Here is a 26,393-nt window from a genome sequence, read left to right as displayed (position 1 = left end):
AATATTAGAGCAGTTAGCCCTGCCACAATTATGAGGAAATAAAAAAATCCTACCTTACTCTAGGGAACCATGCATTAGCCTTAATGACCCTGACCAGAACATCTATTTAAAAGCCCAGATCGACCCCCCACCCCCAGTTGCACTGTTTTGTGAAACAAACTGTTCCTTTTGCATCTAAAGGTGCTATTTTTAGTTTATCTTGTTGAATTCTATTGCTCCCCACCTATTCATTCTTGTTTGACTTCAGTCCTTTTCTTTGTGACTACACACTTGTGACAATCTATGGAACTGTGAAGTGGAGATGGTGCTCAGCAGGATACTAGAATTATGAACTCTTTTCTATGGTTTTTTTCTCATGCATATTTTCTTTATGTGAATGTTTTATTAGTGATTTTAATTAAAGCTAAATTTCCAAAGCAAAAAAATAAAATTTAGTAGACTGACATATTTAACTTTGAGCTAATATTTCCCCCAAAGTAATAAGTGTATATTTTAATCTCATGAATTCAATAAATATATACTGATTTTTAAGGAAAATGTGCATGGTTTGTTGGCTATAATACTATTGTCAGTGTTAGAAGATTCTGAATTTCTCAAAGCTGCTGGAGCAGGTATGAGAGAGATTTATTAAATGAAGGATGGTCTAATTCTGGAGGAGAATACAAAAATGACTTGACAACACAGAACTGATGAACCTATCAAATGTCAAAAGGTTAACTCCACAACTTATACTGCAGGAATAGACTGTGATTAGGTTTAACCTTAAGAAATTCCAATATTTGTGAGATACATAAAAAAAGAAAATATTTTCATGTATTCCATGAGAGTTAAAGGCTTCTGTTAGGTTTATCAATAACTTTTTTTTTTAGATTTTTGCAAGGCAAATGGGGTTAAGTGGCTTGCCCAAGGCCACACAGCTAGGTAATTATTAAGTGTCTGAGACCGGATTTGGACCCAGGTACTCCTGACTCCAGGGATGGTGCTTTATCCACTAAGCCACCTAGCCGCCCCTATCAATAACTCTTTATGGCAAGTGGATCGAAAGGTTATATGCTCCTCTATCCCTGGTCAACTATCCTAAACTACTAGAATTGAAGGTTTGTTCATGTCACAACAAAGTCCATCTGATTTGACAAGACCGAGTAGAACTTTTATTTTAAAAAAATATATATATTACTCCTTTTTTAAATAAAATCTTTATTTACAAATATATACTTCACTCTTCTACAACTGAGAGAATAAATAGCAGTTCGGGAAAATAAACAAACACATCAGTTTGCAAGCATGTGCAATGTTCCAAACACACTGTCCTCCAGCTCTATACTGGAGAGGAATGGAAAGTTTTCTTATTTCTTGATGTGGGAAAAAAAAAATCTATCTTTAAGTTTAATTATGAATTGTTCTAACTTACAAAATGGCAAAATAGACACATTTTCCTGTAGAGGAAGAAAAAAACCCTGAAGCACCATTATGCCCATACAATTTCTGACTATAAAGAGCTTTCTGATGATGAGGAAATCTTGCCACCATAAATGGCTCACCTGGCACAATCTCTACTGATATCTATTTTTTGAAGTAGCAGTGATTTGCCTAACATGTCCTTTCCAAAGCTTAGATTTCTTCCTGGATTTTTTTTACCCACAACTCTCCCTGATGGAGGGACTCTTTGTGAATTATTGTCTATGAAAGAAAGATCAGTCAATATGAAAAAGTTCTTGGTTTTCTGAGGTACTAACAACAAGGTGATATATTCATCTGGGCCTTTAGAATATTCTGGCAACAACATTTTATATTTACATTCACAATTTACATTTGCATTTACTCCACTTCTCCATTTTCCCACACTATGGTTTTAAAATTCTATACCTAATCCTAATTATATTTATCTGTCACTTAGAGAAAAAATAAACGAACAAACAGGCTAATAATATTTTCCATGGAGAACAAAGTTTAGTTGTCTCTATAAAACCACTAACCTTAGTATTCAGAGAAAAAATAAACGAACAAACAGGCTAATAATATTTTCCATGGAGAACAAAGTTTAGTTGTCTCTATAAAACCACTAACCTTAGTATTCATACAGGAATCAAATACCAGTACTACATGACCTTTGCTATTGTTCACCAATTCTGTTACAAAATTCAAGTTGGATACTCCTTCCCCCGTCCCCAACATCTTAAGATCTTCCCCCTTAAGATTCATTCTTATCTATGTCTGCCCATACCAAAGTAACTGTTTGCAGCAAGGTTGGGAGGTCCTAGTGATGGAATAAAGACAGGAAGACTATTGGGCCTGATGCATTGTCTTGGAAAGAACTCCATCCTAGGATCAGGAATCCTCGTTCCTAATCCCATGTCTGTAACTAAATAGTTCTACAACTTTGGGTAGTCACTTTAAAGTTCTATCAAGTGGCCATCCAGCTTCTGCTGGAAAACCTTCAGTGACAGAGAATTCACTATATTCAGGTCAGATCACTACATTTTTGGACAACTCCAAATGTTTAGGGGGTTCTTATTTATTTGGAAACCAAATTTACTTCCTATAATGTTTACTTTACAGGTTTTTGTTTTCCCATATTAAGGGAAGGAAGATTTTTTTACTGGTGGGGAAGATGGTAGACATTTCATCATATTTTTGCAGATTATAAGATAATATCTGAAGACAAAGATCATTTTTCCAATCATCCTACTCTAATGTTTCTTGTTTTCAGTCTACACATTCTCTTTCTACAGAACATCAATAAAAACTCTTCCAAATTTTAATTCTTCCTTGTGGGTCTGGTTAATATCACATGATTAGAGGTGAAAGACTTCTATGATGACATCCTATATCAACCAAGAGATTAAAGCAAAAGATTGTTATACTCACATTCACTAGTAGAGAAAAATCAGTTATTAGCTGGTTGAGTTCCATCAAATTCTAAAAAAGAAAAAAAGTATTATTACCTTATTTTCATGAATTATGGTCAATAAAAATGGAGGCTGCATCTTAACATACCGCTTCTAAAGTTTCCCAGGATTCTGCAGCATTTTGGTCTTGAGGAATTTCAGGTAGGGGTGAACACACCTGGACCAAACTCTGGGGACCAGCTTCAGCTTTGGTAGAATTAAATGCTTCTGAATGAAAACATTACAACATGTACAAGTTTATTTCCTTTATTAAGAAAAGTGGCAGTGTGAAATTAGCAACAACTTTTCTACAATTAATTCTAAAATAGAATTACTATGTAAAGTCATTACTTTTAATTTTAAAGTCATTACTAACTATCTCTATACTGGTTCATTTTTATTTTAAAATAAGTATTCTCAAAGTATCTTATTATAGTCTACATTTGGTATGAAAAGAAAAAGTTCAAAAACTCAATATCTAAAATGACTACTAATTGTCTGAACTCATCAGAAAGAGGCAGCTGTGAAGGAGGAAATATACTGAATTATATTCTTTCCCTTAAAGGGTCAAAGAAAAAAGGGAACCAGTGCAGTTAATTCAATATTTATAACCCTTGTAAAACATGAGTTGTCATTTGAGGATATTTAACCTGGAAAAGGGAAGAACCAAGGAGAAAGAAGAAATAATAGCAGTTTTCAAATATCTGAAACACGAACACATGCAGAAATTCACTTTGTTTTGTTTGGCCTTACTTGTTGAACTAAGTCCAATGTAAGTTAAAAGGAAGATTTCATTAGAAAGAAGTGGGGGAAAAACCTCATTATTAGAGCAATTCTGTAGTAGAATAAGCAGCCAAGCCTTAAGAGGAAGTGATTTCCTTATCTGTGGAAGTCTTCCCATGGAGGGTGGATAGGGAATGTTACAGAAGGAATTCATATTCAGGTATGGGTTCTACTTGATGACCTATGAAGTTGGTCTCTTCCAACTCTCAGAATCTGATTCATGTCATGGCTTACTTAGGGTTTATGAGGAAAAGGACATTTACAAACAGATGCATTTATCTTTTTTCTACATTGCTTTCTATGATTCCAACTATTTCTATGGCTATTTTGGTAATAATACAAATTGAGTCTACAAAGTGAATAAAATTTGAGAATTGCTGTACAAGAAGAGTTTTAAATCACATCAGAAAATCTCATATGTATCATTTATTTATGTGGGTTCCTTTTACTCATTTCAATTGTTTAATTCAACAAACATTTATCATGCAAACGGAAAAATGAAAACATGACAGCAAGTGTTTGTGGAGAACCAAGATGATAGAGTACAGCAGGTAAACAAAGATATTCAGCAAGTTCTTTCCCCAAACACCTTCAAACAGAGATAAAATGACCCAGATTAAATCCTAATTGGCACATCCAAGAAAAAATCATAGTGAATCATTTTTCCATTCCAAGTTAGCACAGTGAGAAAGATATAGAGGTCTGTGGATACTACTAGCACAAGTTCTAGTGAAGACTGCACTAGGGACATTCTGGTGCTCAGGGTCTGAAAAAAAACTGAGGTTGTATCCTTAAGACTAAATCCATACCAGGGCATCATATTAGTTTGAGAATAGTTATCCAAAGGCAGCTTTGTTACTCATTACTCTGTTCCAGGTCACAGATCCAGGGTGAACTGAGCGGAGGAACTTTATCTGCACGTGGCATTTTGGGGTAAGATGCAGCCAAAGAGCCTGAAAGCTATTAGCTAAGTAAGCTGAAAAGCAAATTAGTGTTCCATTGTTTGCACCCTAAGAGCAGAACAGCCTTCTCAGTACCAACTTCTAGACCAATTTTTAAAGCCTGCAGAACAATAATGACAGTACAAGAGGGAAACGGACAGCTACGTCTCAATGAAGCAGGAGGCCTTTCCATATGGCTGTTAGTGGTTGAGTACAGAAGCAATCTGCTGAAACTCCAAAGGCGGCAAGCTCAGACACATATACTGAGGCCCCAAACCAGGTCAGGAACTTGTATTGCACACACCAGGGCTGGCAGAAATTAGACTTTGCCCCAATGACAACATTCTGAGAATACAGGTCTCCCATTTAAGCTGTTCCTGAGATCCTGAACACAACATTCAATATGCCAAGAAAGCAGCAGCAGGATCAGGCCAGACATCTTCAGAAGTTGTTATATAAATGTGATGGAATGCTATTGTGATGTAAGAAATTATGAAAAAGACACTTTTAAAGAAATCTGGAAAGACATGTATGAACTGAGACATCAGGAAAATAATTTATATAGAAGAAAAAATACTGTAAAGTCAAACAGCTTAGGCATTCTATCAGTATAATGATTAATTATAATTCCAGAGGACTAATGATGAAAAAAATTTTACTCTTCTGATGGAAAGGGGAAAGAAAGTCTTGGAGTATAAAGAGAGGTATATTTTGGGGACATGGCCAATGTGGAAATTTGTTTTATTTAACTATATATGTTTGTAATAGGAGTTTTTTCCTAAGTAATTTGTTTTCCACTTTATCACACACTGGGCTATTAAATTCCATTGCTTTTCATTCTACCTTGTCTAGCCTGTTCCATTAATCTATCTCTGGCCCAGGACTGGCAGTTTGGAGAACTGCAAGGCCAGTGCTTTGGGGTTAACTTTTGTATTTTGAGTCTCTGAGGCTCTGGGAGGAGTTGTTATTGAATCCTATCTAGGTTCAAGCCCAGACAGATGACCTACCCCTTGCCCTCTCTGCTCCTTGTTTTTTTGCAGAAACTTTTTCAGCACAGAATGCTGCCCATCATGATGCTGGTTGTGTAGTACCAGTGGGCTTCCTTTGGGCAGCTGCAGCCAGGATTTCCATGCCCTTGGAACAAGGGAGATCAAGGTATGGTTTAAGTATTATAACTAGACCCTGAAGATAGCAAAGGGCTGCTGACTCAGTTTATGGGTTTGTTTGACCTTCTTTTGAATTTCAGGTGTTCAATATCATGGAGATAGTTTAAGTTTTATTATCTTTAATTCACAATTCTGGTTTTAGAAAGATTTGAGAGGGTCAGAGAAAATATTTAGTCCTCCCCTCCATCTTGTTGATCACATTTTGATACAGAAGTTCAGTTTATTGCTTTTTACTGCACAGTAATAGTCTATTATAGTTATATCTGCAATTTATACAGTTTTTATCTAATAAATGGGCATCTACTTTGTTTCCAGTTCTTTGTTACCACAAAAAAATACTGTTGTAAATATTGTGATGAATATGTAATCTATTATGATGAATATGGAGAACTGATTTTTGTCAGTCACCTCTCTGGGATTTATACTGAATAATATGATCTCTGGGACGAAGGCTATGGATATTTAGTCATTTTATCTGCATAATTCCAAAGTTGCTTTTCAGAATGGTTTCACATTCACAGCTCTGCCAATAACGTATTTGTGTACTCATTTTTCTATAATGACCCCCAACATTGTTTTATTTTCATGTTCACCATCTTTGGTGAAGAGGTTAAGTCTCAGGGCTGTTTTGAGTTGGATTTCTCTTAGTATTAATGATTAAAAGTATTCTTTTATATGGTTATTAAAAGACTGTAATTTCTTGGAAAACTATTCATATTCTTTAATTACCTATTGGGGACTGGCTTTAGGACATATATATATATATTAAACATTTCTTGAATCTCTTTACATCTTGAATATCAAATTTATCAAATTTTTTTTGAATATTAACTTAACACAGGTATGATAAAAAAAGTGTTTATTCTTCAGTCCACCCCTTTCCCTTCTTTTGCAAAATGCACTGTTGTGCAAGACTTTAAAATTTGACAATCAAAATTATCTATTTTATCTTTCATAACTGCCTCTATTTCATTTGATTAAGAATTTCTCCCTTGCTCATTAGCTGTGAAAGCTATATAATCAACAGATTCTCTTCTAATTTTTTAATGGTATGGTCTCGAATAATTATATTATGAATTCCATTTAGAACTTACTGTACAATAAGATTTAAGATATGAGTATAAACCTAATTTCTGCAGACTGTTTTCCAGTTTTCCCAATAGTTCTTATCATAGAGTTTTTTCCTGGGTAATTTATGTCTTTCAGTTGATCAAATGCTGAGTACTTCATATTTCTTAAAGGGAAAATATATTACAGAGCTGTATAACTATGTTTACCTTCAAAATTGTATCAATATTTTTTTTCCTCTTAAGGAAAATTCTATTTTCTAGTACCTGAGAACTGCGTAGGAGGGCTAGGATTACAATAATTTACTAGGATAAAAAGAGATGATTTAATGAAAAGATAACTTGTACATTTGTCAGAACTAATAGTATCCCTTTAATTTTGAACTGCTTTACTTGATTTTATGGTTTAAAGAATAAAAACATTCCTGATACAATTTAACTTTTTCATTCTATCACAGTATCAATGTCCCAGAATTGTAAGATCTATAATTGGTTTCATAACTGCTTTAAACAGCAATTTCATACAATTTACTAAGTTACAGTACAAAGAAATTTTCATTTTCACCTCAGTTCAACAGAAATTGCCCTGTAATTTCATTTCATTTAAAATTAACAATATAATCCTATCTTGTAGTTCTTTAAAGGATTTTCCAATTTCAAAGAGGACTATACATTTACATTAATACAGTAAAAAATACACATTGAGATATTTATGTTGTTGTTCTTGATATTTTTCTAAAAAAACCTCTATCATTAAGATAGACAAAAATGTTAGATTCCAACAGGATATAGAATAATACATAAGCAGATATTAACCACATCAAAATTAGTCGTTTTAAAATGCAAACAGGAAATGTTTGACGTTTTAAACAAGCACAAAACTTTTTTCAGTAATAATTTTAAAAAACAACAAAAAACTTTAAAGTCACTTGCGTCTTGCTTAAAACCAAACTACGCATACATATTAGTTCAAAAGGTGGCTTAGAACAAAGAGGTTCATTCTCTTTCACAAAAATGCTGTTGTGAACTTGAAACAGAGAATCACTACTCAACGTAAGGCATGACTGGTAGATAATACCCAGTCAATCCAATTTTCTATGATCTTTATAATTAATATATTTCAAGTTATGTTATAAAACACTATTTTCAGGGTTGGGTCTACTGACTGAATTTTTATAGCCTGTTACGTAAATGATGAGGTAAAACATGAGGGGCAGATTACCAATACAGAAAAAGAAGAATGAAGAATTCTTATCTCAGTCATACAAAGTATAAACTTGGAATTGCTTTGTATGACTCAACAAAGACTGAAGTTTCCTTTCTCATTCTGATTTGACAGACTACTAACAACCGAAAGTAGAAAACATTAAAATAATATGTAACACCTAACATTTTCTTAAAATCCAAAATTTATTATATAAAAAACTTTCATTTCTTCTAAAAAAGTAAGGCAGAAATCATTACATATAATATACTCTACCTAACAGCATTAATTTGTTCCTTAAAAACATTACAAAACTGAGTTATAAAAGTGAAATACATTCCTAGATGGTCAAAATTTAGACCAAAAAAAAATTTAAGTCTATAAAAAAAATTGACAGATAACCATATAATGGTAATATGGACTCCTCTCTCTATACAAATTCCTCCTCCACAGTTAGTCAAGGTTTCTTACCTAGAGGTTAGAGTGAAGGGCAGCTGCCCCATAAATACAAGAGCCTTAAATGTGACAGATTTAAAGTTTTGGAATCACAGTGAGAGATGGAGAGGTAGGGAAGGGGAAGAGAGGAGATAAGGAAAGACAGCTCTTTTAACCCAAAATGCAACTTCCTCTTGTGGTTCACTGTATCCCCATATTCCTTCCTTCTGAGTCCCCTAGACCTTAGGAGGAAGTTTCCAATGGGAAGTGCTAATACATGTCTCCCGGAGTTGTTACTGAGTAGATATAATACAGAAGTTATCTTCATGTTTTACAAAACTATTTTTCACCTTGTTATACATATGATAAAATCTCATACCCTATCAAATTCAATATTCTGGTCTCAAGTTTCCAGCAATTTTAAGATTGGATTCTTTTCCTTTGTTACCATTTCTTTAAAATGTAATAAAATTTTATTCTCACTGGTCTAGCAAAGTCCATACGTGGATTCCCTTGTGATTCACTGATATTACTGCAGTAATTGATTTCTGTTTGACCTGCATATTAAGCCTTCCTGGTGGGCTACATTCTTTCTCCAGTAAGAAGAGAGTAGACAGAATTTTTACTTCCAAAGTAATAATGAGTGTTAAATAATAATGAAGGTTAATTAAAATGCATTAACTGTTCCTGTGAAACGTGGTTCTTAATCTTTTGTGTATCATGGAATACTTTTGAGCAATGTTTTTCAAGCCATTCCCCAATTGACAAATGGTCAAAGGATATGCAGAGGCAATTTACAGATGAGGAAATCAAAGAGATCCATATGAAATATTGCTCTAAATCTTTACTGATTAGAGAAAGCAAATTAAAGCATCTCTGGTGGTACCACCTCACACCTCTCAGACTGGCCAATATGACCAGAAAGGTCAATGATCAATGTTGGAAGGGATGTAAGAAATTTGGGACACTAATACATTGCTGGTGGAACTGTGAACTCATCCAGCCTTTCTGGAGAGCAATTTGGAATTATGCCCAAAGAGCAATAAAAATGTGCATGCCCTTTGATCCAGCAATATCACTACTGGGTCTATACCCTGAAGAGATCATGAAAAAGGGTAAAAACATCACTTATACAAAAATATTCAGAGCAGCCCTGTTTATGGTGGCAAAAAATTGGAAACTGAGTGAATGTCCATCAACTGGGGAATGGCTGCACAAATTGTGGTAAATGTTATGGAACACTACTGTTGTATTAGAAACCTAGAGGGAGGGGCGGCTAGGTGGCATAGTAGATAAAGCACCGGCCTTGGAGTCAGGAGTACCTGGGTTCAAATCTGGTCTCAGACACTTAATAATTATCTAGCTGTGTGGCCTTGGGCAAGCCACTTAACCCCATTAGCCTTGCAAAAACCTAAAAAAAAGAAAAGGAAAAAAGAAAGAAAAAAAAAGAGAAACCGAGAGGGATAGAATTCAGAGAAGTCTGGAAGAATTGCATGAACTGATGCTGACTGAGATAAGAAGAACCAGAAGAATACTGTACACCCTAACAGCAACATGGGGGGTGATGATCAATTTTAATGCACTTGCTCATTTCATCAGTGCAACAATCAGGGACAATTTTAGGGTATCTGTGATGGAGAATACCATCTGTATCTAAATTATCTTTATTATTATCTTTAATTTAAAAAAAAGTTGTCTTATTATGTAATTTTGATATCTATTTTATTTTTTCCTTAAGGATTTAAGTTCTCTCCCATCACATTCAATTTTGATCAATGTATAGCATGGAAACAATGTAAAGACTACTAGACTGCCTTCTGTGGTGGTGGGGAGAAGCAAGATTAGGGGAAAAATTGTACAATTCAAAAAAAATTAAATAAAAAATGTTTTTAAAATACATAAAAATGAAAGATATAGGATTACAAAGGAAGCCAATTATGTAAGTACAATTATCAAAATATTGCAAGTTTTACATTCACAAAATTTCCCATGCTTCCCAAAAATCTATACATGGGCCAAAGGTGAGGAATTCCTGCCAAGAATTAACACCAGTTGAGACAACAAAATATTTTTAATCAAATGGGCCACAAGGTGATTTTATCTGTAGTCCATGAAAACATATATTTAGATATGGTACAAACCTTAGGTGTTATTTACATCATTTTCCTTCATTTTATACTTGAGAGAACTGAGGAAGACCAGAGAGGTTAACTGAGTCACCCAAAATGATGCCCTTGCAACACAAGTATCAGAGCTCATATTTGAACCAAGATCCTTTGATTCCAAATCCAGGGCTCTTTACAGGGCCAGATTATCTACACAATTATGAATTTTAGGCAACTTTGTTAAATCACAAAGAGTTTAATGGTAAGTATAAATTAAGAGTGAATCTTTTATTGTATTCTATATTTTTTTAAGTTTGAAATATTCTCATACTTTTAACCATCTAAATTGTCCCGGAGTTTAGGTTTAGTTTAGCTGAAAAAGATTAAGAGACAGAAAAGTATAAATCAACAGAAAAATCCTGGCTTTCAATGGGAAGTACTAATATATGTCTCCCAGAGTTGTTATTAAGTAGATATAATACAAAAGTTATCTGCATGCTTTACAAAACTATTTTTCACCTTGTTATACATACGATAAAATCTCATACCCTATCAAATTCAATATTCTGGTCTCAAGTTTCCAGCAGTTTTAAGATTGGATTCTTTTCCTTTGTTACTATTTCTTTAAAAATGCAATCAAATTTTATTCTCAATGAGCTAGCAAAGTCCATATGCCAGAGAAGGAATGCAGAGGTTTAGAAGAGTGAAGACACTGAATCACTTTGAATGACTTCAATACTTTCCCAAACATTAAACATTTCACATATATGATATGTAAGCAATATGCTAAAAATGAAGTTAGTGATGAAGTGAGACAGAGAGGTATCTCTAGAAAAAATAAGTTCTCATCTCTTTTTAAATTACTGGCAAAAAGAAAATTATTTTTTTATATTTTAACCCTGATTATAATAATGAAACAATTGTTCCTAATGTCTAGAGATGATTTTTAACTTAAATAAAAAAGATTAATTTTTAAAAATTAAGGCAAAATTGCTTAAAGAATATAAATGTATACAAATAAGTATTTTCACATGTGATAACATTATGGAAATGAGCATCCAAAGAAAAAGACAAGAGGAAAAGAAGAAGAAGAAAGTAACAAGATTTGGAGGTCAGGACTATATGACACCTTTACCTAAATCACACATTTACCTAAATTACCTAAATCTTTGAAGGCTACCTTTGATGTAATGGAAATACCACTGAATTTGGAGTTAAGAGTTTGAATCTTAAATCTGTCACTTTTAAGCTGTGTAATCTTCGGAAAGTCACTAAGATTCTCCTGAGTCCCATTTCCTTCATTTGAAAATGGAGCCAGCAAGGTATGCAGAGAATGATAGATGTGCAAAGGACCTAAAGGTCACTTACATGACCATGGGCAAATCATCTTGCCTCTCTAGAAAATTTTCTCATTTGTAAATGAGTTAGACCAGATAAGGTCACTTCTTCCAGGTCTAAATCTTTTGCCTGCCTACCTTACATGTTTCTGGTGAAGATTAAATAAAATAACTTTTATAAAAAATTATAAAGCATTAAAACTATTTTTGAAACAAACACATTAGATACACATAAGCCAATATTGTGGTTATTAATCAGTAAATATAATTATAATTATGATTAATAATGGTATGGCAGGTGGCTCTGATCACCAGAATCTTCTGGAGCCTGAGGCAAGATGTGGAGGCTCCTAGAAAGCTGAAGGAGATGTCCAAAGAGTTGGCAGAGAAATGGTGGGGTGGGAATGGTGGGGCTCTTCACAATGTTCAAGTTTAAAAAAACACCAACAGCTTGAGTCTTTACAACAGTATTATTATTATAAATTTAATATTGTTCTTTACTTTATAGAGTGAATTCTGGCAGCTGAGAAGTGTATCTTGTGTGTTATACAGAGTGACAACAACAGCAGCAACAATAGGTCTTTCCTTTATTTCTATAATTTTCTCCTGTAGTTGGTCATTTAGAAGATTTTTGGATTTAAGGCAACCTGAAATAAACTCATTCCTGCTGGTCCTAGATCCCAGTAGCTGTGAATAAGTCCTAGTCCTCAAGGCTAGCAATGAATCCACAGTGGAGGTATGGTCATGTTTACAACTAGTTTCAATAAACTAAAATTCTCCGTTTCAAATTTAATGAAAATTACACATTATACTTTCTATCTTTGGTGTCTCATAACAATTAGCACTAGGCAGAGGTAGTTTTTTCTTTGTTTGGGAAGTTGCATTTGGGTGGGGTTGTTACTCTAGAAGTTATTTTTTTCCCTTGTCAAAAAACTCCACACCATTAAAAAGGAGAAAAAAGTAGAGATATGCTCGAGGAATCAGCATTGTGTCTCACAATGCTCTGGTATGAGGTTGAAACCAGATTACAATGTAATTGCAAAGTTCTAATTAAATTAATAAATGAAAACTAAAAAATATGTATGAGTGAGGGACATTTCTATTTGAATTTGACCCCATTGTCTAGCTTTAACTCTTCCTTTTTCATTTCCTTATTCTAATGCTCCTTCAAATCCTGCCTAGAGAATGGACTATAATCTCTAAGGGTTCACACTGTGGCTCTACATGCTAGAATTCCTATTGATTAGTGAACAATGTATTATTTATACCCTTCAACATAATATAGCCAGCCCAGCTGAAGCAACAAGGAACCTGAGGGAGAGACAGGAGGCAGCATGTGCCAGGCAAGTCAAACCACCTCCACCACCTTGACCACCATGGCCCCCCCAGACCCTGATCCTAGGAGACAGACAGCCTAGGATCCTGCAACCAAGAGCACAGGGATAGCAAGACCTCCAGCCCAGTCCTTTACATAGAAATGGCAATGGCTCCTGCAAGTTCTTATTGCCACACATACTAAAGATCTAGAAAGAAAAGTTCTTGCCAAAGTCCTTGTTACTGTCAAAATGTTCACCAGCAGAAATGGATATATGATGTGTCAGTGGAGATGTCATTCAAGAAGAAGCATGACCATTTGCGTTGCTGCTAAACCCTAAGGCTATCAGGTCTCTTATTTGACATGAAACTGAAACCTTCCATGTGTACTGTCTTCCCCATTACAATGCCAATGCTTTGAGGTCAGGGACTAGCTTTACTAGGCAAAATATAATGCTTATAATAAGCACCCAATAACTTCTTTATTCATTTTTTTATTTATGTTCTACTTCACAGGATTGCTGTGTGGAAAACAGTGTCTAAGACTTAGAAGCACTATATAATTATGACATACTATAACAATAATTAAAGCAGTTAGATAGCTCAGTGGATAGAGTGGCTAGGCCAGGAGTCAGAACGACCTGAGTTAAATCTGACCTCAAACACACTGTGTGACCCTGAGCAGGTCACTTAACCTCTGTTTGCCTAATCTACCTGGAGAAGGAAAAAAAAGCAAACCAATCAAGTATCTTTAACAAGAAAATCTCACACAAGGTCATGAAGAAACAGATATGACTGAACACAACAATATTTACTACTAAAATCAACTGAATGTGGTAAGACATTTTGATCAGCTTGCTCTAATATCACAGAATACTTCTGATACATAAATTTAAGATTGTGGGGTGGGTGGAGTCATGCAGCTTTGAAGGTGTTGACAGAAATATTCCAGTAACAATATGCAAATGATGGAACTAAGAATTAGGATAATTTCATATAGAAATAGAAAATTCAGTTGCTGAGTAGAAAATTTCTGATTGCTAGGTAGCTGCTAATGGTGATTGACCTAAGTCAGAAGACTCATCAGTTTTTTTTTTCTCCTCTTGAACATCAAGATGTCAAGGACCCTCTGAGATCTCTGACTACCAAGGTCACACCACTGGTATACATGTCTAAAAGAATAGGGAAAAGTTTGCCATGTGCTGTTAAGAGCAAAAACAATGACCACCAAACTCTTTATTGTTCAGTGTGTCTAGTCTAACCACAGATTAACATTCAATGACACATACTCCACAAAAACACAGAAATAAAAATATAGGGAAAATCAGCAAAAGACAACATATCAATAGTGCCACACCATTCTGTCACAAATAAATGTCACTTAGCTAACCTCATCTTTCAAAAAAATGCATAGTTTTTGAACAGCAGTGACAGAACAGACTACCAAACACTAATCTTAATGTTTTGGCTCTTAACTTTTGGTGCTACCTAAAAGCAAGCCTCACAGGATTTGAAAAGCTGAGTAGTCCTTGGAACTACTGTCCCAAGATATTATCTGCTATCTTTACATCTCAGCTGCCTACATTTCCTTAGAATAGTAAAAGCATAACCTCCAAGAACCATCTCTGCCATTCCTGGGATTAAGGATAGAGTTTTGGGGTACCAGATAGTACTTACAAAAGTCTCTCTTCAATTGGAACACTGAATTGTTGCAGGCTGCCTACTTTTTTTACTGGGCTAGCAATTAAACATAAGTAAAGGCCTGTCTCACTCTCTGAATCTTTTTTTTTTTAGTTTTTGCAAGGCAGTGGGGTTAAGTGACTTGCCCAAGGTCACACAGCTGGTCAATTATTAAGTGTCAGATCTCTGAATCTTTTGGCAGATTTTCCTTCCCATCCTTTAGTTACAGGGTGGGCTGAGTTAATTAACAGCTCATTCAATTAGTTTCTATATATCTTTATAGTTTTTGGGTCCTGCCAAGATAATATGAATTGATCTTGTTTCCTCATCTTCAAAATAAGAACAATACACGTATTGCCTATGTCATAAGGTAATCATGAAAACAAGATTACTACTGTGAACTCTAAAAGTCTATGCAAATGTAAGCCATCATTATCATCGGGAGTAAGAGCTGTTTCAGACTGATTTACTCACTGCCAGGAACATGTTAGTCAACCATATTCTACATCAGGACCTTGAAGAATCACAGAATTTTTAGAGTAGTGCTAGATATCTAGATGTTCATGAACTACAGGTTTAATATAATATCCTAGAATTTTAATGATGTCCTAGAATCTCTAGAAATTGAGGTAATTTTCCTTCTTTTTGACTGCAACATTTGTCTTTTCCTAGAACACTGACAATGGCTCAGTCATTACTTCTAGCTCTTTCAAGTATCCAATGATATGGTTAATATCTAGACCAGATGATTTTAATTTTTCAAGAATAGTTAGGTGCTCTCATACTATTTATCTTGGACATCAACTTATTAGATATTTTTACTGTCTTTTCTAATCCAAAAACTATTTCTCTTGGTTTTCATATGTTGTGATCTGTCTCCAAAGATGATTTTATTCAAATAGTCTTAAGAGAGTCATCCCTTTGAGTTCAATTGAGAAGAATTTCATTTCCCTATTCTCCAGTTAACATGTAAGTCCTTTTACCTGCACTATAGGATCAAGTGACCACTATCACCACCAATATAGCACAAATATAGCCCTTAATGAGCTACACTACACAAAGCAGTTTAGTTTTCACTTCACCTTACTGGTTTAATCTTAACTCTTTTCCCTGTTTTTCTATCTTTCACTACTATCTCTCCATTTCATGCCTACCAAATGATCAGAAACACAGGTTATGTTTTCCTTGAAATGGCCAACCCTGAAAATAGTAAGGATGCCATAATTCTAAAATATTTTAAGGCTTGAGAAACATGCTCTTCATAATAATCCTACAAGCTAGATACTGAAACTATTTTATTGTCTCATTTTCCATATGAAGAGACTGAGATAGAGAAGTTAAGTGACTTCTACTAACTAGCAACTTTTTTCTAAGGATGTAGTTATGTATGAGTCTACATTTGAAACGAGGCCTCTGTACTCCAAAACTAGCACACTTTTGACTAAACTAGGCAATTGCTGACCTGTCTGCAGTAACACAACTTTAGAGTTCTCTTGCTTATCAATCTGCCCTTTGTGTCAACTATCCCAGGTGTACATACACACTCTTCTTGGTCAGGGAGTGAGCCCTTTCTTTGTCTTTCAGGTAAATAGATACTCATGAAACCCACCCCTGTGAGAGGTGTACTGTCAGCCAACTATTCCTCTAGCTCCTCATTTGATCACTTTTTTAGAAAATTAGTAACACTGCCTCCGTCTAGTCAAATCAGCTCTTAACTAGAAAAATTCTCTGAGGTATGTAAGCAATAGTCTCATTTCTCTGCTCTGATAATGGCAACAATGGTATAACGTAAAGTTCCCTGGATTTAGTGTCAGAAGAGAACTGAATCTGAATCTTGTCCATAACACTTACTAGCTACATAACCCTGGCACAGTCACTTTTCTCTCTGATTCTCAGTTCCCTGATCTGAAAACTTTTGAATACCTAATATACACACTCTCAAAGGATAGTTGTAAAGAGAAAGTGAATTGTAAGCGCTAAAGAACAATTATCAACACCAGCTAATCATCATCGTGTTCTCATTCTTTTTGATGGAGTTCATTATTAAAAAAAAAGTCTGGGAACAAGTTATTATCCTGCTATTTAAAAAAAATCCAATGTTCTAAGGACATTTACATAGGATTGAGAAATTCTTATAACTGAATAAAAGTATTACAATGTAAATTCATTATCAGAAGTTTCCAGTACAGGATTGAACAAGAAGAATGATATGGGTTATACTTTGATTTAGAAAACCACAAATTTATATAGATACTTTTAATTAATACATCAACACATCAAATCAGACAGAATTGCATTTTAATCTCATTTGGGCCAAACTCAGGACTGTTGTGGGCTGCATGTGACATAAGGGAGTGCTGCAAATTGAACTAGATGATATAAAGCCAAAAGATAGGGGCAGTTAGGTGGCGCAGTGGATAGAGCACTGGCCCTGGACTCAAAAATTCAAGTCTGGCCTCAGACACTTAATAAATACCTAGTGGTGTGACCTTGGGCAAGTCACTTAACCCCATTGCCTAGCAAAAAAACAAAACCAAAGACAAAACAACCCCCCCCAACAAAAGATATTAAAAAAATATATTTAAAAAATAATGGTCTTAAATTACCAGTATCATCCTGTTTCCACAAATCCTCATGATAGTCATTTTTTAATGATTCTCTATTACCTGATTGTTTATGGAAGAGGACCTTTTTTTTGGTATATTCTTTGATCTTAAAGGTTTCAGAGGCTAAATACAGTTTTGTATTGTATACCTTAATGTCACTTGAAGTGGTCTACTTATTCATAAAGTTTTTCTGTATATTTTTATCTTTTTTCTGATCTATGCTGTCAATCCTCTTCCTCCTGTTTGGTGCAGAGGACAGTGTTTCTATAGTTGCCTCAGGATAATGGGCACTATGTTTGGGTAAAATTGCATGGTTTTTTCTCATAGGGTATTTTTCAAATATGTTATGATCCATCTACTGGTTCACTGTAATCTCCAGACTTAAGCTGATAGCCTTCAATCGCTGTTTTTTTTTTTAACATATATTAAGGATTTTACATTTTAGTCCAAAAGACATTTTCATATTATTGAAGAAACAGTCCAAGAATTGAAGCAGTTCTCAAATTTTTCAGTAGAAGACATAAGCTTGATTTTATCCACATATATATATATATAAAATACTGCTTTGGTGCTACTTAAAAATGAAAGCTATATTTACTTTGATTTATCAGAGAAAAAATATTTTTAAAATTAATCAGAACCATAGTGGACTTATATTAACTCCCTAAAAATGATATATTTTAGACATTGTCATGAGGGTATATTTTAAATAGAAAGAATCATTTTCTATGTGGATATTCAATACTCTGGTGATTTTACTCTTTAGGCTTTATTTTTATACATCTGTAGTTTGTAAATAAATCATAAGGGAGGAACTGAGTCAAAGGCTTTTTAATGTTAGTTACTGGTCTGCACCTGTAATTTCACTGATATAATTAGTTTCTAGGGAAGAAACTCCCCCTACCAAGACAGACTGTAACTGTTATATAACTCGAAGTCTCAGATAGTTGCCTGGGGAGCACCAAGAGATTCAGTAAGATGTCCAGAGTACCACAACTACTATAAGCCAAAAGCAGGACTTGAACCCCAGGTCATCATGATTACAAAGTTAGCCCTTCATCCATTAAGTCATACTGTCTCATCATAATTATTACAAATTGAAACCACTGGTTTTCTTGAGGACACTAAATCTATGCAGGATCTTGGCCTTAAAATGTTGGTAATCACCAGTAACAGAACTTTCTAATTCAGTAAAGTTCCTTCTACCCATCTCCAATTTGCCAAAACACAGGAACAAAGTTAGAATGTTCATACTGACCTAACAGTATCTCTACTGGTCTAGAAATGTAAGAGGAAAAACACTGGTGAATAGGGGTGGCTAGGTGGCACAGTGGATAAAGCACCAGCCCTGGAGTCAGGAACACCTGGGTTCAAATCCAGTCTCAGACACTTAATAATTTACCTACCTGTGTGGACTTGGACAAGTCACCTAACCCCATTTGCCTTGCAAAAACCTAAACCCCCCCCAAAAAAAAAACCAAAACAACAACACTGGTGATTACAGGAAGCCAAAGTCACTGCAGCTGGAGACCAGGAAGGAATTTTCATCTCCAGGTTGTTTCTGCTGCTATTCATATAGTCTGTGTATTGTCTTTATCAGGCTCCTATACAGCTAAGGATGAGAAGGAATGGAGTTTTGAGATGAGGAGAAACAGAGGGTCTTCCCTCTCCATAATGAAGCTTTTGATACAGTGTCATTGAAGAGAATAGGGAAGAGCTCATCATTACCCAAATGCTTTAATTTTTGCTGTGTCTAAGATCTTAGGTGGTTTATAGGATGGTAAATAACACAAGACTCTCCAGGGAAACAGATATAACGTAGGAAAAAAATAAACAAAAATCCACCTGATAGCAAAAGACACTGAGAATCTTACTATTCCCCTATAAAAGTGGCAGTGAGGTGGTTCAGTGGATAGAGTACTAAGTCTGGGGTCAGAAAGATTCATTTTTGTGAGTTCAAATTTAGCCTCAAGATGTTCACTAGCCATGTTACCCAGGGCAAGTCATTTAACCCTTCTGGTTCCTGATCTGTAAAATGAGCTGGAGAAAGAAATAGCAAACCACTCCAGTATCTTTGTGAGGAAAACCCCAAATGGAGCCATGAAGTGGTGATATAACTGAAAAACATGAAGAGATTTTTCTAGCTCTCTCATTCTTCCTCATTCTCAGCTTTGGCCAACCTAATAAAGACTAACATATAAGTTGTCCTAGCTTTTACTTCTTGCCTACAGACAATTTCAGAATTTGAGAGAAGCTAATGACCATAGCTGCTCCTTGTTCTTTCCCATAGCTAAGTTGTCCTGGCTTCCTTCATATTACAAAATCACTTGGCCTGGTTTACCAGAATTGATATTACTATGATCTCAAATGTCATGTTGTCTGGGTATCTAAGCTCTACTCCTGATCAAGGAAATGGAGAAGAGTTATTATCTATGTATATAAAGAAAATTTAGCTTTTTCTGCCATCAAAGGACAACAGAATGAAACTTAACATGAGACCAATAGTTGTAACCAAGCCTGGTGGAGCGAGAATATCTCCTGTGCAATTACACAGCAGTTTGTATCTATGATTTTTGATTACCTTTGAATGCTAGAACTGCTTTTCCCTATAAATACTACCACTGCGAATTTACAGAGTAGGATGATTTCAGAACATTTGAAAATACAATCATCTTTTATAAAACATGAATTAGAAAATGAAACACAGTGAAGCCCTAATTGTTTCTTAGAATAACAATTTGATTTCCATGTCAATATAGGGGAAAACTATAGTTAACATAGTTAATACAAATATTTTGAACAATCTGGTCCAGAGGAAGTGGGGGGGTGGATTTTAGGAGAAGGACTTTGGGAATTAATTTCTGGGAATTAACTTCTGGGCAAAAGGAGGATGTCACTAATTATCAGTCACAAAAGAGAAGGGGCCTGGAATTCATACAGGTAAGGAATTCATAGAGTCACAGAATTGGAGAGATGGATTTCAGAAGCCATCTAGACTAATCCATATAGGAAAGGAATTTCCATTTTATAGTGGTGATTCTTAACATGAGAATGTTCTATCTTTGCAGGAAGACGTCCAAGGAGAGACCATCTACCACTCAAAGCAGACAGTCTACTGTTGGATAACTCCATTTTTTTTAGAAATAATTTCTTTTCAATGATCTTTTTTCAAAATTCTTTTTTAATTTATTTAAGGCAATGAGGTTGAGTGACTTGTCCAAAGTCACTAGGTTAGGCAATTATAAAGTGTCTGAGGCCGGATTTGAACTCAGGTCCTCCTGACTCCAAGGGCCAGTGCTCTATCCACTGCACCACCTAGCTTCCCCAACAGTTCCAATTTTGCTTGTTTTTTTTTTTTTTGCAAGGCAAACGGGGTTAAGTGGCTTGCCCAAGGCCACACAGCTAGGTAATTATTAAGTGTCTGAGACCGAATTTGAACCCAGGTACTCCTGACTTCAGGGCCGGTGCTTTATCCACTGCGCCATCTAGCCGCCCCTACAGTTCCAATTTTTAGGAAGTTTTTCTTCAATTAAAACCTATAGGGACAGCTAGGTGGTACAGTGGATAAAGCACCGGCCCTGAAGTCAGGAGTACCTGGGTTCAAATTCGGTCTCAGACAACTTAATAATTACCTAGCTGTGTGGCCTTGGGCAAGCCACTTAACCCCGTTTGCCTTGCAAGAAAATTGTACCTTCTACCCATTGCTCTTGGTTCTCCCTTCTGGGGCAGTCTAATCTTTCTTTCAACTGATAGCCCTTCAAATAACTAAAGATAGTTGTTTTCTTCCCTGAATCGTTTCTTATCTAGTCTTAATATGCTTAGTTGCTTCAATCAAATTAGCTGAGATGATCTAAAATGATACTTAGCATAATACGTACCTCCTACAGTCATTGATCTTGTCAAAGGAGAGTGAAGTGAGGATCCATCCTCATTAAACTGATTTTTAAGCTCTTCCGCAGATTGCAGGTGAAGTTGGAGAAATTCTGCTATTGCACCTGAAGCTGTTTCTTTAACAGGGTCCATCATTCTTTTCAGAACTCCTCTGTCATCCTTATGAACTTTCAAACAGAGCTTCTCCATTTGTTGGATGTTGGAGCGGAGTTGCTACAATGAATAATTTGTTTTAAAAAAATCACCAAAAATATTTCAATTTTCAATATTCAACTTATTACTAAGTCTTTGTGTCCCTTATTATGTACAACCTACACCCTGGTCCAGGGGATATAGTTTTTCTTAATGTCCTTGATGTCAAGTGACACATAATCTACTTGGGGAAAAATACATATACTCAGATAATTATTATTTGAATTCTAATAGAAATGCCCTTGTTGCAGACAAAAAACCTAAAAGAAAAAAAACATCTTCTTGGGTCCTAAATTTGCAGATGTTTATGTAAAGTGATAACCATAAACATTCCACTACTTATTTATAATAAAATATTTAATACAGCAATATAGTAAGCATTACTCAGGCCTGTATTATACAGTGATGAAAAAATTAAGAAGACTCAAGGACAGTGAAAGGAGAGTGTAAAAGCTGGCTTAAAGTTTAAAATAAAAAAACAAGAACAAGCTAAGATCTTGGCATCTAGTTCTATCACTTTCTGGTAAACAGGGCCAGCATCAGATTTTATATCTTTGATCTTGTCAAAGGAGAACAAATAGCAATTGCAGACATGAAATTAAAAGATAACTATTCCTTGGAAATAAGACAATGGCAAATTTGGACAGCATACTAAAAAGGCAGAGACAATCACCTTGTCAACAAAGTTTGGTATACTCACAATTATGATTTTTTTTCCAGGATCAATATGATTGTGAGAGACTACAAGGAAATTCAGTGTCACCAAACTGACATTTTTGAATTATTATCCTGGAGAAGGCTTTTGAGGGTCCCTTTGACAGAGCAAGGATGATCTCAATCAATACAAATCAATCAAATAATACTTAAAGAAATTATTTCAGGCTATTCACTAGAAGTTCAAATATTGAAGTTGAAGTTTAAAAACTTTGGTCATATACTGAGAATATGGAACTCACTGGGAAAGATCCTGAAGTTAAGAACAATTGAAGGCAAAAGGGAAAAGCAGAGAATGAAATGGATAGTATCTAGGAAATAATGAACATGTACTTGGACAAACTTCAAAAGATAGTGGAGGACAGAAGGAATCAAAGAATCAGACATCCCTGAAAGACTAAACAACAACTATCAGGTTAAGGATCAACTAAGGGAAAACTTTGATTACTGACAACCCTGAGACTTCTCAAAGTGAATGAGTTTTGAGAAGTGATTCAAAACAGCAGGTTAAACAATGTAATGATTATCAGACTGCCTTGGGGGGGGGGGGGAAGTAGGGGAAAATATATAAAATTCAAAACCTTACCAAAAGATGATAGGTAGAAACTACTATTGAATATAATTGGAAAACAAATAAAATATTTACCAAAAAAAAAGGTTAAAGAAACTGGATCCAGAATATTTTTACCAGACATAAAAGAAAGCTGATGGATGAGGTGGTCTATAGGGTGGCCACAGGAGCTTTGCTACAGAATTTAAAAAAATTTTTTTTGGTTTATTTATTTTATATTGTTACAATAATCTTATCGTGAGAGTAAACATAAATTTCCCTCCCTCCCCCCTGAAAGATGAGAAACCTCAACAATAGTAAGAGAGAAAAAAAGTGTACTTCAGTCTGTGTTCAGATTCCAACAGCTCTGTCTCTGGGACAAGATGCCTTCTTTATTATAAGTCCATCAGAAGTTGCTTCAATATTTTTTCCACAGTTGCTATTACATGCCATATATCCCTTCACTTTATTCTTCCCCACTCTCATTTATTCTATTCTATTCTCTCTCCTTTCACACCCTGTCCAGGCTCATAAGTGTGTTGTATCTGAGTACCCTCTCCCACAATCTTTCCTCTCCTCTCTCACCTGCTCTCCCTTCCCTTCCCCCATTCCCCCTTATCCCATCCCTTTCCTATCATTTTTCTCTAGGGTAAGATAGATTTCCTCACCCTATTAAGTGTGTATATTATTTCCTCTCTGAGCCATTTCTGATGAGAATGAAGGCTCACTCTTTCCCCCTCACCTTCCCCCTCTTTCACTCCATTACAAAAGCTTTTTCTCAACTCTTATGTGAAAATCTTAGTCCCTTCTTCCTCTCCTTTCTCTTCCTCCCAGTTCTTTCCTTTATCACCTACTGACTCTGTCTTTTTACTGTATTATACCATTATATTCAGCTCCTTCCTGCGCCTTATTTATATATGCTTTTACTAACTGCTCTTATAAATAAGAAAGGTCCTATAAGTTATCAGTATCTTCTTCTCATGCAAGGATGCAAATAGTTCAACATCATTAAGTTCCTCATAGTTAGTCCTTCTTGTCCACCTTCTCTATGGTTCACCTGAGTCCTGTACTTGGAGATCAAACTTTCTGTTCAGCTCTGACTGTTTCAGCAGCAAAGTTTGAAAGTCCTGTTTCATTGAAAGTTCACCTTTTCCCCAGAAAGAGGATGTTCAGTTTTGCTGAGTAGTTGATTCTCAGTTGTAAACCAAGATCTTTTGTCTTCCAGAATATCATATTCCAATCCCTACAAGCCCATAAAGTAGATGCTGCCAGATCCTGTTTAATCCTGACTATAGAGCCATGGTAGTTGAATTATTTGTCTCTGGCAGCTTTTAGTATTTTCTTTTTGACTTGGGAGTTTTGGAATTTAGCTATAATATTCCTGGAAGTTTTTCTTTTGGGATCTCTTTGAGGAGGTGATCTGTAATTCCCTCAATTTCTATTTTATCCTCTGCTTCTAGGATCTCAAGGCAATTTTGCTATGTAATTTCTTGAAAAATGAAATCTAGTCTCTTTTCCTAGACAAGACTTTCAGATAATCCAATAATTTTTAAATTATCTCTCTTGGAGCAATTTGTGCATACGCTTTGATTCAGAAATACCACTACTGGATCTATACCCTGAAGAGGTTATGAAAAAAAGGGTAAAAACATCACTTGTACAAAAATATTCATAACAGGCCTGTTTGTAGTGGCAAAGAATTAGAAATTAAGTGAATGTCCTTCAATTGGGAAATAGCTTAATAAACTGTGCTATATGATGGAACACTATTTTTCTATTAAAAACCAGGAGGGATGGGAATTCAGGGAAGCCTGGAAGATTTGCATGAACTTATCCATGAGCAGAAACCAGAAGAACATTATACACCCTAATGGCAATATGGAGGTGATAATCAACCTTAATGGACTTTCTCATTCCATCAGTGCAACAATAAGGCACAAATTTGGAGTATCTGTAATGGATAATACCATCGGTATCCAGAGAAAGAACTGTGGAGTTTGAACAAAGACCATTATCTTATTATGTAATTTTGTTATCTCTTATACTTTATTTTTCTTTCTTAAGGATATTTGTCTCTCATCACATTTAAATTAGATCCAGATATACCATGGAAACAAAGGAAAGATTAACAGACTTCCTTTGGAGGGTGAGGGGAGGGAAGTGAGACTGGGGGAAATTGTAAAATTCAAATAAATCAATAAATTTAAAGTGGAAAAAATTAAATTCTCTCTCCTGGGTCTGTTTTCAAAGTCAGTTGTTTTTTTGAATGAGATATTGAACATTTTCTTCTAATATTTGGGTTTTTTTTTTTTGTAGTCTTCTTTCTTCCTCATTTCTCACAAAGTCATTGGCTTCCTTTAGTTCCATTCTGCATTTGAAGGAGTTATTTTTTTCAGAGCTTTCTTATCTCCTTTTCTAGCTGGCCAATTCTGCTTTTTAAGGCATTCTTCTCCTCATTTGTCTTTTGCATTGCTTTTTCCATTTGGCCTAAACTGGTCTTTAACATATTTTCCTCAATATTTTTTTGTATTTCTTTCACCAAGATCTTGACTTAGTTTTCATGATTTATCTGCATTTATCTGCATTTCTCTTCCCAATTTTTCTTCTACCTCCTATAATTGCTTTTCAAAGTCTTTTTTTGGGGGGAAAGATTTTATTTATTTTGAATTTTACTATTTTTTTCCCCCAATCTTGCTTCCCTCCCCCCCCAAAGGTAGTTTGTCTTTACTTTGTTTCCATGGTATGCACTGATCTAAGTTGAATGTGTTCAAAGTCTTTTTTTGAGCTCATCCATTAGCCTGAGCCCATTTTAATTAATTGGCTAATTAATACAAGTATTATAATTAAGACAATTATAAAAGCAAAAATTTATGCTTCTAAGGTTGAAGATATTAATAACATCTTATTTCCTCTCCTATCACCACCTGGCAATTTCTAAAAATCAATAAGATATATCTATATCTATATCTATCTATCTATATGTGTGTGTGTGTGTGTGTGTGTGTGTGTGTGTGTGTGTGTGTGTGTGTCTATAGCAGAGAATTTGTACCAAAGGGAAAAGCAGGAAAGTCATTTTTTGGAGGTGGCAAATCACCCCTCCAATTTGGATAAAAACCTTGGAGAACCCAAATCATACATCCTTGAACCTCTTTCTCCAGAGGCCTTGGTTTGTAATGAAGCAAATTTTTTAATAAATCTTATTTGAACATAAAAATCTCATGCATGGATTTTTCTCCTTTTCTTGGTATGCATGTTGAATTACTCATTTATTTTGAATTTTACAATTTTCCCCCTAATCTTGCTTCCCTTCCCCCCCCCCAACTCCCATAGAAGAAAAGTCTGTTAGTCTTTACATTGTTTCCATGGTATACATTGATCTAAGTTGATTGTGATGAGAGAAAAATATCCTTGAGAAAGAAAAGTATAAGAGATAACAAAATCACATAATAAGATAATGGTCTATGGTCTTTGTTCAAACTCCACAATTCTTTCTCTGGATACAGATGGTACTCTCCATCAC

The 26,393-nt window shown here is 35.0% G+C and overlaps 1 protein-coding gene across 7 annotated transcripts in view; it reads right to left on the bottom strand.

Annotated features, from left to right (window-relative positions):
* The window catches only part of STX17 (syntaxin 17), a 100,364-nt gene that overhangs the window by 15,909 nt on the left and 58,062 nt on the right, over positions 1–26,393 (bottom strand). For all 7 annotated transcript variants that reach the window (XM_074196737.1, XM_074196744.1, XM_074196738.1 and 4 more), the window contains 3 exons: positions 21,405–21,630; positions 2,998–3,116; positions 2,869–2,919 (listed from right to left, as the gene is read on the bottom strand). In XM_074196737.1, coding sequence (XP_074052838.1) covers positions 2,869–2,919; positions 2,998–3,116; positions 21,405–21,630 — 396 coding nt within the window. The remainder of the gene's footprint in view (positions 1–2,868; positions 2,920–2,997; positions 3,117–21,404; positions 21,631–26,393) is intronic.

Source organism: Macrotis lagotis, chromosome 8 (genome assembly GCF_037893015.1).
Source record: "Macrotis lagotis isolate mMagLag1 chromosome 8, bilby.v1.9.chrom.fasta, whole genome shotgun sequence".
Classification (NCBI taxonomy): domain Eukaryota; kingdom Metazoa; phylum Chordata; class Mammalia; order Peramelemorphia; family Peramelidae; genus Macrotis; species Macrotis lagotis.
Note: the sequence above shows the minus strand (reverse complement) of the source record. Positions and strands in the feature narration are given on the sequence as shown.